At 37.5% G+C, this 15,646-nt stretch overlaps 1 protein-coding gene across 1 annotated transcript in view; it reads right to left on the reverse strand.

Annotated features, from left to right (window-relative positions):
* Positions 1-15,646, reverse strand: part of HEATR5B (HEAT repeat containing 5B) — a 102,369-nt gene that overhangs the window by 36,419 nt on the left and 50,304 nt on the right. The window contains exons 21-24 of the mRNA XM_008700232.2: positions 15,185-15,354; positions 8,359-8,503; positions 4,449-4,688; positions 3,650-3,901 (exon numbers count right to left, since the gene is read on the reverse strand). Coding sequence (XP_008698454.1) covers positions 3,650-3,901; positions 4,449-4,688; positions 8,359-8,503; positions 15,185-15,354 — 807 coding nt within the window. The remainder of the gene's footprint in view (positions 1-3,649; positions 3,902-4,448; positions 4,689-8,358; positions 8,504-15,184; positions 15,355-15,646) is intronic.

The following is a 15,646-nucleotide window of genomic DNA, read 5'->3' on the forward strand; positions in this document are numbered from 1 at the left end:
GGTGATGAAATTACCAGACAGCGAGCAGACAGTTATCATAAATATGTTGCCTATATTCAAGAAAGAAAACAAAAAGAAGGCAGGGGGAACCACAAATGAGACTTGTAGAAATAAAAAAATAATATACCTGAAATGAAAAATATACTAGATAAGATTATTAGTGATTAGATACTGAAAAAGAAAAGACTGGTGAACTTAAAGACATAGCAATTGAAGTTATCTAAAGAATTTACCAAACTCAAGTACTCTCAAGTTCTTCAGGAGGCTGCAAGACTCCCAAACTCTTTTTGAAGCAGTGGCAATCTGTGGCTCAGCTACATGTCCAAACAGTACCTATTTAAACAGGTTTTTGTGGTTGTCGCTATTGTGAAGGTTATAAAACAAGTATCTTCTAATTTTTTCATATGCCTACCTAAAATTCCAATTTTAGAATCTTAAGTTTAAAAAAGAATATCTACTGGTTTGGGGAAGAGGAACAATGGAGAGAGAAAAAATAAACATTTGGCTAGAAGCCCCTAACACTTCCCTCATCTAATGGAGGCAAAAACACACCATCAATAAAAATTAGGTATAATGAACTACTGCCAGAAGTTGGGAGGAAATTTCCAAGGCAGACGGAACTGGATTAAAATGAACCTATTCATATTATGCCAATCCAAAAGTAAATTAAAAAGACCCATTACTCCTCCAGTACTCTCTGTTACCTAAATAAAAAGGTCTAGAAAAATACCAATGTACCAACAAAAAACTAGGCAATTATTCCCAAAAGTACTGTTGCTTCTCTACACAACTTTTCTTAAGTCAAGACGTCTTTTTCCCAAATCCAAGGAGATGAACTCCTAAAGCAGGGGAGTGGGATGGAGCACAAGGCAGAAACTCTAAAAGGGGGAAAGACTTAGGGGGCTGGTAGAAGTTTATTATATTCTGGGGGCAGTAGTTCCATACCATTAAAGCTCAGTGGATACAAAGGGAGATAAGGATGATATAGGAAGAGTCTGGATAACACATTTATTTAGTCTATAACTTTGAAAACTACATGCTGACATGACTGTTGAGAATAGCAGGCAATGGGAACTGGAAAGGATCCTGTTTCAGTCCAGCAGAACAAAGCATGTCACATACTGGAATCTAGGTTGGAAAGCTGTTATATCAGCTTACCATCCAGCTACCAATGTGAAGTACCCAGTAAACAAAGACCGAGAACATGGGCAATTCACCCACACACACCCTGTGAGCAAATTTCAAGTATGGAGAATGCTCTCCTCTTTCAAGGATATATAAACAAATAAGCCTATGAAGAAAACACATGCAGGCAAAATAAGGATTCTGAAGATTGAGAAAGAGCCAATCTCAAAAATAATTTTCTATAAAAATCAGAATAAAATATAGAAAACATTTGGCATCTCAATAGAACGCAAAAAATCATGGCTGCTACACAATAAGAACAGAAAATCATAGAGTCAAAAGGATATGATATAATGAAGGTAGAAAAAAGACAAAAAATTAAAGGAAAAGTAAAAACAAAAAAGACTTAAGATCTACTATGGGGGCAGAGAACAGTAAAACATTATCGGTGGTATAAAGGGAAAACTTGTGAGGATCTCTGAGAATGCAGGCAAAAGACAAGATACAAATGACAGAAAAATAATACAAAGAAAGGAAAGTCAACTTAAGGATCTTCACTATTCCCAAAACGTCACATGCACACTTATACTTCCATGCCTTTACAAATTCTCTTTACTTTCAGGGTGCCTGGGTGGCTCAGTTAGTTAAGCGTCTGACTCTTGATTTCAGCTCAGGTCATGATCTCAGGGTCATGAGATCGAGCCCCGTGGTGGGCTCCATGCTCAGCACAGAGTCTGCCTGAGATTCTCTCTCCCTCTCATTCTCCCCCCTCCCTCATTCATGCACATGTGTGCTCTCTCTCTCTAATATAAATAAATAAAATCTAAAGCAAACAAATTATCTTACTTTCTTTGCTTATAATAAACCAGTGTGGTAGGCAGAATAATGGTGCTCAAATATCTACACCCTAATCCCTGCAATCTGTGAATGTGTTAATGTACATAGCAAGAGGGGGTTTGTAGATGTGATTAAAGTTATGGGCTCTGAAATGGAGATTATCCCAAATTTAACAGGTGGGCCCAATCTAATCACATGAGCCCTAAAAGCAGAGCACTGCTCCTGGCTGTGGTCCCAGCCATGTGACAGCTAAAGAAGGATCACTGAGACAGTCAGTGTTGTTGGCTTTGAAGATAGAGAGAGGGGGCCACCACCAAGGAATGCAGGCAGCCTATAGAAGCTGAGAAGAAAAGACTCCTGGAAAGCCTCCAAAAAGGAATGCAGCCCTGCTGATACCTTGACATTAGCCCAGTGAGAATCAAGTTGGACTTCCCGACCTACAAGAACAATAAGATAAAAAATGTGTGTTGTTTTAAGCCACTGAATTTGTGGTTATTTGTTACAGCAGCAATAGAAAATTGATACAACCAACTTCTTCTACCCGGAAAATCTTTTCCTTGCCTTTAAAATCCAGTTTCAGAATCACCTTTTCTGTGAGATCTTCCCTGGCTCTTCAGAAAACGCATACTACTTTATGTCCCCCAAATACTCCCTCATACCACTATTGGGACATAAAATTGTTTGAGAGAGAAGGCTTTCTGTCTTCTAGACTAGAAATTCTTCAAGGATATGGGCTATGTTTTTTTCTTCTTCACATCCCCAATGTGTAGCAAAGAACAGGGTTTGATAAGTATTTGATAAATAATGGCATGAATAAGGACACTGTGTTCGTGATATGTTGTGCTTTGCTGATAACCATACATTTGGATTCACATTTTATTTTACTTTACTTTTTGTTTGGTTTTTAATCCATTTGTGAGTTCCAGTAAACTGAAAGGCATTTAGTAACCAAGTAAACTAAAAGGAGTTTTAATATATAGACTCAATACTATTAGTACACACAATTTGTTTTTACATATGTAAAAAAACGACAGGGTGATGAAGAGACGACAAAGTACAAGACAGAGTCTTTTACTCTTCCACGACTCTCCGCTTCTCTGGGTCTCCTCATCTGAACAATGAGGACATTGGACCTGATGATTTCTTTGTAAATTCCCTATAATATCTGATCCAGGGAATTATGGGATATAAAAAGCTTACAAAAGATAAAAAAAGCAGTGTCAACTTTCAGTAACAGTTTTCACCTTTACAAAAGTACCTAGCAGCATTTCTGAAACCTGAGAATTTGAGTGGAATTGAATGATGNAGTTCTGACATCCTCCATGGCTGGGACTGCAAAACTCCCTTTACTTATGTACCTTACAGTGTGGCCATCTCTTTTACACTTAACTGCTAAACTAGGACAAAGTACAAAGGATACATAAGTTACTGCCATTGTTACCTTTAGGGCACATGATTAAGATACATCTACCTTATGATAGGCAGATACCTTTGGACCATTTTCTTCCACTTATCTTCTAAATATAGGTCAGAAGACAGGTAGTATGCTTAGGGGACAGAAAACAAAGGTAAAAGGAACTTATAAGAAATGAAAGGCAGAGTCTAAAGCATGTTACATAGCAGCAAACCTGTATTTCAAAACTATAAAAAATACTCTGGGGAAAAGAAGTACTGATTTTAAATTTACTTGTAGGGTTTCGTAGTTTAGCAGAACGTGCCATGGCAAGATCGAAGTGGGCCTGGTCCGCATTCTCACACAAATTGATGATTCGGCACAGGCAATCTGCAGCGAACACCCGAGTGGCCCAGCGAGGCGCCACGAAGGGCTTTGATTTATCTTCTTCGCCTAATGTGGTGAACATGGTATCATCATCCATCTCATCTTTCTTCTCAGATTCCTCATCTTTTCCACTACTTAAGGGAGTTGCAGTGCTCATATCTATAACAAAAAAGAAGCATATTATGACAACCTCACATACAGCAAAAATGATACTTTAGAACTTGCATTCATGATACAAGATTTCTAATAAAGAAGGACTAAATTCTCACTCTCTTGAAAACAGTAGAATTGGAAAATTTTTTAAAGTCAATCAGAAAGCAAAGAAAGGATAACATAAAAGTGTTTTTACATATTTCACTAGTTTTACATGTTATGTTGAATACAGAGTAACCTGGGATTTTTATACACGAAAATGTAGTTTGAATTTAGTCATTTCCCCCAAATCAAAGAAATCTCATTAGCTTGTAATGTAATTTAACCTTCAACATTTATACAGGGATTTATAGATTAAAATTTATTAGCATTTTTAAATATAAGCTCAAATATATATATGTGTGTGTGTATCTATCTATCTATCTATCTATCTATCATTCTATCTATATATATCTTTCTATGCATCTGTATCTATACATTTACATGTACAGAGATATACCAGAGGTAAAATAGTCATTATTTTAAGAACATATTTTATATATTAAATACATACCACTAGAAGCTGCCAGGACATCTTTACAAAGCATTAGCCAATGGGAAAGTTTTTCTACAGCCAGTGATGAAAGCATATGCCCCAAAGTATCATGAATATCAGAACATAATTTTCTATCTGTCTCCCGGTCTAGCATTCCAAAAAGAAGTCCCTCAAGACCAGTTTCTGTTATATTAACACCTTGGTGCCGGCAGTGGATATCACTTCGAGAACTGACTCCAGGTGCAAAAGGATTGACATCTGAAAGGCAATTTTTACAAATGAACTTGTATAGGGTTTTGTTGTATACTATAGGTAACAATTATGTTAAAGACCAAAGCTTACATGTAAATTCATGATTAAAACAAAACAAGCTAGTGACACACAGAATTTATGTTCTCCAGTTTACATACCCTTCGGTTTAGAATTTAATCTAACAATAGGTAAACTCTGATCCTTAAAACTGATTATTCTGAGATATTTTATTTTTTTTTAAATTTTTTTAAAGATTTTGTTTATTTATTTGACAGAGATAGAGACAGCCAGCGAGAGAGGGAACACAAGCAGGGGGAGTGGGAGAGGAAGAAGCAGGCTCCCAGCAGAGCAGGGAGCCCGATGCAGGGCTCGATCCCAGGACTCTGGGATCATGCCCTGAGCCGAAGGCAGACGCTTAACGACTGCGCCACCCAGGCGCCCCTATTCTGAGATATTTTAAACACATCTCCAGGGAATGCTCAATAAATACATATTTCATTCTAAAAAAGAGTAAGTATGGGAAAGAGACATATTTCTAAGTAGATTTAATTTAATGGAATGAAAAATAATTATTGATGTATTTGTTCGAAGAACTGAAATTTATTCAGTCTTATATTTTAGGTTTTTGAAAATCTATAAAGCCAGAACACAAATTATAAATGGATTATATCCTAAAAGATCATTTAAAAACTAGGAAAATCCTTTCCAAGAAACATACAATCAAAAAGTCATATTGAGTGGGGAGATGGATAAAATAGGTGGAGGAGATTAAGAGGCACAAACCTCAAGCTATAAAGTAAGTAAGACACCGGGTTGAGAAGTACAGCATAGGGAATATAGTCAATAGTATTGTAATAACATATGATGACAGATGGTGACTACACTTGTCATGGTGAGCAATGCGTCAAGTACAGAATTGGGGAATCACTATGTTGTACATCTGAAACTAATATAACATTGTATGTCAATTATACTTCAATTAAAAAAGTAATATTGTTACAAAATAGTAGTTAAATGCCTTGCTTTATCTGAAAACCTTTTCGTTCTTAGAGGCAGGAGAAGTTGTATAACTGGCAACCTTAAAAAGGAATATTATGAGGCTCCAAAGACTAAAGCCCTTTGAACCTTGAAGACAGTGAGACAAAGGGATGTAAACCGAAAGTGGCTCTTTTAGTTTAGTCACTCCAAAGACAAAATAAGGGGAAGTTTGCAGAAAATAGCCACAGTGAGAGGAACTCAGATAGTAGGAAAAGTCAAAAGGTTTGTTTCCAAGGAAAGAGAACATAAGCGAGAAATTAGGCATAGAGGCCTATTTTTCACTTAGGAGCTGATAGTGAGTATGTTCCCATATCAGGAAGTAAACTTCTACAACATGAATTTTCATAGCTACACTGCAAACCACTGAATTAAGAGAACACTAAGGATGCCTGGGTGGCTCAGTCAATTAAGCACCTCACTCCTGATTTCGGCTCAGGTCATGATCTCGGGGATCATGAGATCGAGCCCCATGTCGGGCTCTGTGCTAGGCATGGAGCCTGCTTAAGATTCTCTCTCTCCCTCTCCTTTTGCGCATCCCTGCACCTCTCTCCCTCTCTAAAAAAAAAAGAGAGAGAGAGAGAGAGAGAATATTAATTGATCGTTGAGGATAAATTCCTAAAACGGGTATCACTAAGTCAAAGGGTAAGCTGACAAAAAATACTGACAAATCCAGAAAATTTGTATGACTTTACATTTCTTTCTACCAGCAGTATAAAACATTTCTCTTTTATTCATACCTCTCTTAGTGCTGACTATAATCATTATTTTTAATTTGATCCGTTTTATAGAAGAAAAATGCTATCTTATGACTGTATTGACTTGTAATTACTTAATCACTGGAGGTTGAAAATATTTCTTATGGTGACATTTCTTCTTTGATAAAACATGTTTCTTATGCTTTCATGGTTTTCTATAGATGCAGAAGAGAGTTAACATAGCAGGCCTGAGATGACTTAGTAATGCCTGAAATTCAGATTAGCCCTTAGCTAGCATTCCAGTGAACTGGGTTTCAGGAGGGTTCCCATCATTTCCTGGTAAAAGTGGCTCACTATACCTAAACTATTTGTACGAACGGTACGGTTTATGCTGAACACCTGCTTGCCTTTAAAGTTTGGACTTTTGGAACATGCGAGGCAGACAATGCCTAGTCAACCAGCACCCAATAAAAACCTTGGGCACCGAGCCCCTGACAAACTTTCATGGTAGACATTTCATATATGTTGTCATGATTCATTGCTGGGGAGTCAAGCAGCTCCTGTGTGACTTCATGGGGCATGGGCTCTTGGAAACCTGCGCCTGGTTTGCTCCAGACTTTTCCCTCTGCAAATTTTGCTTTGTATTCAGTTGCTGTATTAAATCATAGCCATATGCATGACTGTATGCTAAGTCCTCCTAGTGTATCATCAAACCTCGGGGTAGGGGCGCCTGGGTGGCTCAGTCGTTAAGCGTCTGCCTTTAGCTCAGGGTGTGATCCCGGCGTTCTGGGATTGAGCCCTGCATCAGGCTCCCTGCTCCACTGGGAGCCTGCTTCTTCCTCTCCCACTCCCCCTGCTTGTGTTCCCTCTCTCGCTGGCTGTCTCTCTCTGTCAAATAAATAAATAAAATCTTAAAAAAAACAAAAAACCTCGGGGTAGTCTTAGGACCCCAACACACTTAGCTTTAAAAACATTAAAATATAAATATGCACACTTCAATAAATAAAATAAATTAATAAATATATTTTGCAAGTACTTCCCCTCTTCATTTGTCTTTCAATTTTGATTATGGTGACTGACGTGTATTAAGTTTTAAAATTTTATATGTATTCAGGAGAAGTCTATAATTATTTTTGGTGCTATGTTTTCTCTCTTAAAAGCAGTAATGTTTACTGTATAAATAACATCTTTCACATTCTGCAATACAGTATATTTGTTAATAGAGCTTTTACACTATCCTAAAATTGAAGTTATTTTAGTATCTTGCTTTTTAGTACCCAAGCAACTTCTATGCATTAGAAAGCTCTTCGAGTAAAAATTTTGTCTCATAATAGGGGAAATATCTGTCAGTTAAACTCTGAAAAAAGCTGCTAAGCAACCTATCCCTAGAGACCAAAAGGCCAGCTATGAAATTCAAGCTATACTTCAAACCCCCCAAAAAGCAGAAAGAACTGAAGAAAGCAAAGATCTATCTTTTGCTACCCAAACACCTACTGACATTTTTTACTGGTTACTCTAGGTTTGCCTTCTTGAGGAAAAGTTACATCACAAAGGGTCAACTAGTATCAGAGACCGGAAGCTTTCAGGTACCCCCAAAATAGATACTTCTCTTTCCAGAAGTCTATTAGTGACATGAAGCAAAATCCTTGGAGTTAGTTATCCTTTATACAGCTAAATCATCCTGAAGGGACGGCACAAGTACCTTGATACTAAATGCTATTTACTTTTTTTTTTTTTTTTTAAGCTTCAAACCTTAAAAAAGGTAAAAGTATAAAATTACCAAGAAAATGATACTGGAATTTTTAAAGTGATAACGGTTTTATTTAACTTACAAGAATAAGAAGACTGACGGTACTTGAAAGCAAAAATGTTAAAGAATAATACTCATTTGAAATGTTGAAGTATTTAAACAGAAAAGAATATTGACTGATGAAGTAACTTACGAGTACCAGGGTTCTCCTTATCGCCTGCATTTTTTGCTAGGCTCATGGCATATTCACATACTTCAGCTGCTTCCCTTTGTGCAAGCTGCCGGAGACAAGCCACAGCTGCTCGGCGAAGTAGCAAATGGGAACTACATAAGTGAACCTGGAAACCATAACATATTAGACAATTTTCTTTAAAAAACTGCAATCTTATTTGCCTAATGAATATGTACTAACACCTTACTTGCGAAGAGGTTCTTCATTTAACAACATCAGTTGTTAAATATATAGTCAAATAATGGACTTTTGGAAAAATAATACCAATAAAGTATAAAAGGAATATTTTAGTAGCCAAAATAACTGTCCCAAGACCTGGTCGCTAAAGATGATACAATATACTTCCATGAAAATCCAGAAGAATCTCTTGCACATCTTATTTGACACGTGGTCCTACTAAATGTTGTCATCTAAATTTTTTAAGTGCATGGAGATTATATGTAGTCAATGAAAAGTTAGGTGGCAGAGCACAAAGCAAGAATTGAAGGAAAAGAAGGGTATTTATTAAAATAAAAAATAAAATCAAGCAAATATAAACACCTGGAAAGAATTCCAAAATAGGCCCTTTTGGACTAGAACTGTTTTTAATCTCAAAAGTTCCTGAAAAAAATCAATGTAGTACACTTTAATACAGGAAGTAAAGTAAAGACACAGCACAACATAATGATTAAGAGCTCAGGCTCTGGTTGCTGGACTGGATTTGATTCTTGCTTGTCCCTGACTCCTCTGTGACCTTAGACAAGTTACTTAACCTCTCTGTGCCTTATTTGCCTATATGCAAAATGTGGAGAGTAATTCTTTGCAGGAATCTAGTGAAAATAAAGTAAGTTAATACAAGTATTTTTCTTAGAACAGTGACAGAGACATGGTACTTGCTCAGTATATATTAGCTATTATCATTATTACTATAAATCTGACTCATCAAGAAAATATTAAATTATGTTCCAGGTACTTGGTTTTTAAGCAAGGAGTAAGTAATGTATTTAGAAAAAAAATCTCATCCAGAAATAGTGGAGGGGGGAATAATTATATGGAATACACCACCTCTTCACAACGCTAGATAGTATATTTTTATGCTACCAATATACCATTTGTAATTCAAGATATATTTGCATAAAATACATAGCCCATGAAATTTATACCAAGTATTAAATATATATATAACTGAGGGGAGAAAACCTGATTTTTTTTTTTTCAATAAAATGTTTTATTCACTTCATTTCCTTTAATGAAGACATTTTGGAACATTCAAATATCCTATAATTAGAAATCTTAAGCATGGTCATATGAGATGGGAAGAACAAGTCAGTCGCTCAGAGTTTCTGCCTTTTTATGCATATGATGAGGACAATACCTGCTCTATCTTATATAATTGTGTTAAGAATCAAATGACCAAATATATATAAAGCAAACACCATAAAAATTTAATTTAGTTGCAACTAAACAGCTTTGTAGCTAAGAGGGGTGCCTGACTGGCTCAGTCAGCAGAGCATGGAACTTTTTTTTTTTTTTTTAAGATTTTATTTATTTATTTGACAGAGATAGGAACCCTGAGCCGAAGGCAGACACTTAACCACTGTGCCACCCAGGCGCCCCAGAGCATGGAACTCTTGATCTTGGGGTTGTAAGTTCAAGCCCCACGTTGGGCATAGAGTTTACTTAAAAAAAGCTTTTTTTTAAATCTAAAAAAAAACAAAAAAAGAACCGTAGCTGAGAAAATACACTCAACAAATATTGACTGGCAGAGCCAAAGAGGAAAAAAAAAACTTTGTTAACCAAGTCTTTTAAAAAACTCCATTTTAATGATTCTGAGGCATATTTTTTATTCCATTTTAACATCCCTAATATTAGAGATGCAAATTACAATTGATGGTGTCTTAGTCACTATAAACCTATATAAAGGTAAAGACATATTTGTCTGAAAACTTTCCCTTGACACTTTTTCATAAAAGCCACAAAATAAAGAATAAAACATATTAAATTTGATAAAAATATGTGGCTTCCTCATGGCCCTTGCTATGGAGAAATCACAGTCAATAGTGACATCCATCATTATAGTTTCGTTTAGCCTGTTCTTGAACTTCATATAAATGGAACCATGTAGTGTGCTCTCTTCTGTGTCTGGCCTCTTCTCAGCAACTTGTCTGTGAGAGTCACCCACATGATTACATTTCACAGTTCATTTTCACTGCTGTGTAGTGTTCTGCTGAATCATGATATCACCCGAGGTCATTTCTGTGTTTTGGCTATTATGAATAACCCAGCAGTGAACATTCCTACACATGTGTTTTGACACACATGCGCATGTATTTCTGTCAGGTGTTTGTTTAGGAGTGAAGTTTCTGCATCGAGGCATATGCATATATTCAACTATTTTAGATTATGCCGAATTGTCCTCCAAAGAAGAGTCTTTGTTTCTTAGAGTCCACAAACCTCAGTAACATTGTGTTGCTTGCTCCTACAGCAGACCTCCACCTTCCTATAAAAATGCCTGTTACTTTACACTGTCTGTCACCTTGCTGTGCCCACCACATATGCATCCCGGACAACCAGACCCCCCTGCTCTGACAGTGATGACCTGGGCATTCAGCTCAAGTCTTTCACTGACATATCCTACAATTATCCCACATGACATAAGTACCTATGTGTGGAATAATTCTGTCAGGACAGCAGAACTTGTAACTGTGCTCACATGGTATAAAAAGCAGTTGCTGGGGCGCCTGGGTGGCTCAGTCGGTTGTGTTTGACTCTTGATTTCGGCTCAGGTCATGATCTCAGGGTCAATGGGCGTGGAGCCTGCTTAAGAGTCTCTCTCTCTCCCTCTGCCCCTCCCCCACCCCACTCATACATAGGCACATGCACACACACACCTCTTTCTTTCTCTCTCTCAAAAAAAAAAAAAAAAAAGAAAGCAGCAGTTGCTTGCCAAGAGGGAAATAACAATAATTCAGAGTAGTGGTTTTTCTTTCAAAGACATATTTTGAATAGTTTTAACATCATACAAATTTTAATACTTTTTATATCATTTAAAGATTACTGTGGTGAAACTCACCTCTCAATACATTTGCTGAAAAAAAAATCACATTTCATTTGTGTTAGGTATTACACGTGGTATCACATAACATTGCCATTCCTGATGGCAATGACTGAGCAGAAATGAACACAAAATTTATAAGAATCTGAACTGATTCACTAATTTGGATGAACCCATGTGTGGACTATTTTTCAATGTCAAAAGATCCAATAACAGAGACTGCACCGGGGCTTTCGGCAATGTGGAAACAAGACAACCTCTTGAACGGCCCCCTTTCTCATCTCTAACCTGCCACGCCATCTCCTTCCAACCAGCTACCTATAATCTCACTACTTAGCCTTTTCAAGAGGGTTCCGAAAAGGGCTCCAAACGCCTTGTAAAAAAATTCTTGATGTTCTGCTAAGGAAATCAGTTTTGAGGCATTATCTCATGTTAATACACAGGAAGCTCATCGCGTAGCCTATGGTTTATTGATAACCTCCACTGAGATAAGGAAATTCACATTATTACTTTACCAGATCCTCTTAAATGTGTTCCATCTCATAAGGTCAACCTCCATAGTATAATTATACTTAAGGAGAAAAAAAATGGAGAGAGGAACCAGACAACCTAAAGAGTGTGTGTCTGTGTTTTCATCATGTTGTCAGTTACCTAAGCTGTTTCACGTAACAGCTTGCTCATGTAGAGCCACCTTGCTCAAGAGATGTCATCAGTGCCCTCAGAAGTTAGGTATTAGACCATGGTTTTTGGCAGGATGCTACATATCTTGTTACAGAATGCAATCAGGTATAAACTACTCATCAACTATTTTCTTTGTGGATGTTTCTTGTACACATTTCATGTGCATCTGGTTTCTGCCCTGCAGCACACTCAGATTCTTTGATGGCGTAGGACTGGTTCAGTTCCCCCTGGTCTATGGTGAAACAAGAGAAAATCTTGTTGCATAAGTTAAATATACCACATCAGATCTAACATCTAATATGTTGGCTTTTCAGTGCCTTCACCTCATTCTGAATAACCTTCTCCTCCCTTTATGTGAGCAATACCCTCCCCTGGTTATATCTACAGTGCCTTTCTTTCTCCCTATATACCAGCCTCCTGCTGTCTTTTCCTTCCTCCTTTATCCAAATTGAGACCTCATAATGCATTATTACTTTAGAACTGTCTTGTTAGCATCCTTACTTCTTTCATCCTGCTGTCATTTAATTGAATCTGCTTGGCCAAAGTCCAACTATGAATGTATCAAAGTATTTGGCTGCTCAATGATTGGTTAGAGGGGCTGCAGAAAAATGTTACAAGGTGAACTGCTACCATCATGAATTATACAATGGAGCCAAAAAAGGGTCACTACCCTCTGAACCCTCAGTACTACCACAGAATCTTCTATTTCTCCAGTTAGTTCAATCTTCTACATTCCACTCTTCTCAAACTCCTGGCACTCTTCTTTGCTCCCTCACTCATAAAACCTATCTTCCCTTACACTTTAAAAAAAAAATTTTTTTTAAAGATTTTATTTGACAGAGAGACAGACAGCCAGCGAGAGAGGGAACACAAGCAGAGGAGTGGGAGAGGAAGAAGCAGGTTCCCAGCGGAGCAGGGAGCCTGATGCAGGGCTCGATCCCAGGACTCTGGGATCACACCCTGAGCCGAAGCCAGACGCTTAACGACTGAGCCACCCAGGTGCCCCTATCTTCCCTTACGCTTGATTAAGAAAGTAAAAGTCATTAGATGATAGCTCCCCCAACTTCCAGCCACCAAATCCAAAAACCCACCTCTATCTACACTCATCCTCTCCTCTTTGCTTCATGTTGCACTGAGAGAGACATTCTTACTTGGGTCCTGGAAACCTTGGACGATTATCCACTCTCTGCCCCACACCTTAGACTCTCCCATCCTACTGGTTCCATCTTCTCAGCATTTAAACCTTCACTTCTCACTACTGCAGGAGAAAAAGTCTTGCTTGACTCCATCACCCCTTTGACCTACAGCCCTCATTCCTCTCCTATAAAGTCAACTTCAGAATGAAGTTTCTATTCATAGCCCAATGTATTTGGGTTTCCACTTGTAACAACTTGGCTAGATGAATTCTTGCTCAAGACATCATGTGACAAAAGTCAAAGGACACATTATAGCTCTCATCTTGATCTCTCAACAATATGTGATATAGCTGACCACTCCTCTACTCCACTTGGCTTCTGTGAACACTACAAACTCTATTTTCCCTTTAATCTCTCAGATTGCTTCATATTTTTCCTGATTCTTTTTCTTTTCCTAAATTTTATATGCTGGATTCCTCATTCAGCATTCTCTCCCTGGTGATCTTAACTACTCCTGTCTTTATCTCCCATCTAAATTCTTACACCTCCCAAATTTACGTTTCCAACCAAATTTCTCTTTTCTGAGCTCCAGACCATGAAACTAACTAATTATCTAAAACTGAATTAATGATAGCCACTCTTTCCAACCTCCTCCTACTTCAGTATTATCAATCCCAGGAAATTACATTACTATATTCAAGTCAGAACATGGATTACATCCTTCTCTCTTTTCCTTATGGCCAATCAATCAACAGATTTTACTGAGTCTTCCTTTAAAAAAAAAAAGATTTTATTTATTTGAGAGAGAGAGAAAGCAAGAGACAGAGCACGAGTGGAAGGGGAGGAGCAGAGGGAGAGGGAGAAGCAGACTCCTCGCTGAGCAAGGAGCCCGGCATGGGACTCAATCCCAGGACCCTGGGATCATGACCTGACCCGAAGGCAGACGCTTAACTGACTGAGCCACCCAGGTGCCCCCCACTGATCCTTCCTCTTAAATATCACTCAGTTTCATTTAATTTTTCCCTATTCTCATTGCTGCCAATATAGAGCAAGCCATTACCATCTCCCTCTTAGACCACCATAATTCTCAAAGTCATAAAGTCCAAAGTTTTAATACACCTAGAAAGTCTGCATGATCTCTCACCTCGCTAAATGTCCAGCTTCATTCCTTGCCCAGGCCCCACCCACCCCTTCTCTCTCAGCCTTAACCACACCGACTAAACAGTTTCTCAAATATGTTACACTCCTTCCCACTTTTGGGTCTTTCACATATTTTTCTGTCTGCCTAAAAATAAATGCTGTCTATTGCAACATCATGCTTTCGTCCGAACTAACTCTTATTTATCCTGCAGATCACACCTTCAATATCATTTTTTCAGGTAAATCTTTTCTAAATGCCTGGATTCTGAGGCTCCCGTGTTATGTGTTTTCCTATAGCCTCTTCTAGCACTTATTTTATTTGTAAATAATTATTATTGACCTTGTTCCCTTGTAAACTATAAATTTCAGTATGGCAGAAGCTTCATCTTGTCTCACCTACAAATGAATTCCCAGGATTTTTGCATGGTATGTGCCATGTAGCCAGCTCTCAATAAGTACTTATTAAAATAGTGAACAAATTAATGACTATGATGATAGCAACAGACCCTCAGAAGTTATCAATCAAATTTCAGGACATAAAATTCTGAAAGGGAAAGACTAAAAATATGATGCATTCTTCAGCCAAGAAATAAACAGTTCATCAAAATATTTCTTAAAAAGTAAAAAAGGAAACCAGTAAATAAAATGAACAGTCGTAAAATGACTATTGAAGGTGAAACTCTAGAATGTACAATCCAGAAAACTTACATTTTTTGTTTTGATCTAGTTTAATCTTTTGGGAAACAAATTTGGGGCTCCCTACAGAAATCAATGAATGAAGCAGCTTTATACTTACACACAGGCTAGGAACAAGACTAGAGAGATTGACATGTCGTGGTGCAAACATGTGAAGCTGTTGAAGGCAAGATATGGCAGCTGCCTGAACCAGAGAATCTGAATGGTCCTGGGTTATTGCACAACCCACCAAACAAGAAGAACGAATGGTGGAAATTGTTGCTCCATTCCCTGGTAGCAAAATAAAAGAAAATGCAAAATGCTATTATTAGTATTACCAAAAATATTCCTAGAAAACAATTATCTTCTAAATGTCCCCTCCCTCTGATCACTCTTCAGATTGTTTTGAAGACAAAAAGTCTGCAAAGTCCATAGAAATGACTTCAAAATATAACTGTATATGGATGACAATAATATATCTCTCCTAGATTTCACTAGGTTTATATAAATTCCCTAGGAAACTATATTGTCTTCTAAACCCATCACTGTTTTACTTGAAAGAGCCAGAAGACTCTTCATTCTC

The sequence above is a fragment of the Ursus maritimus genome, unplaced genomic scaffold (assembly GCF_017311325.1).
Source record: "Ursus maritimus isolate PB19 unplaced genomic scaffold, ASM1731132v1 scaffold_6, whole genome shotgun sequence".
Classification (NCBI taxonomy): Eukaryota; Metazoa; Chordata; class Mammalia; order Carnivora; family Ursidae; genus Ursus; species Ursus maritimus.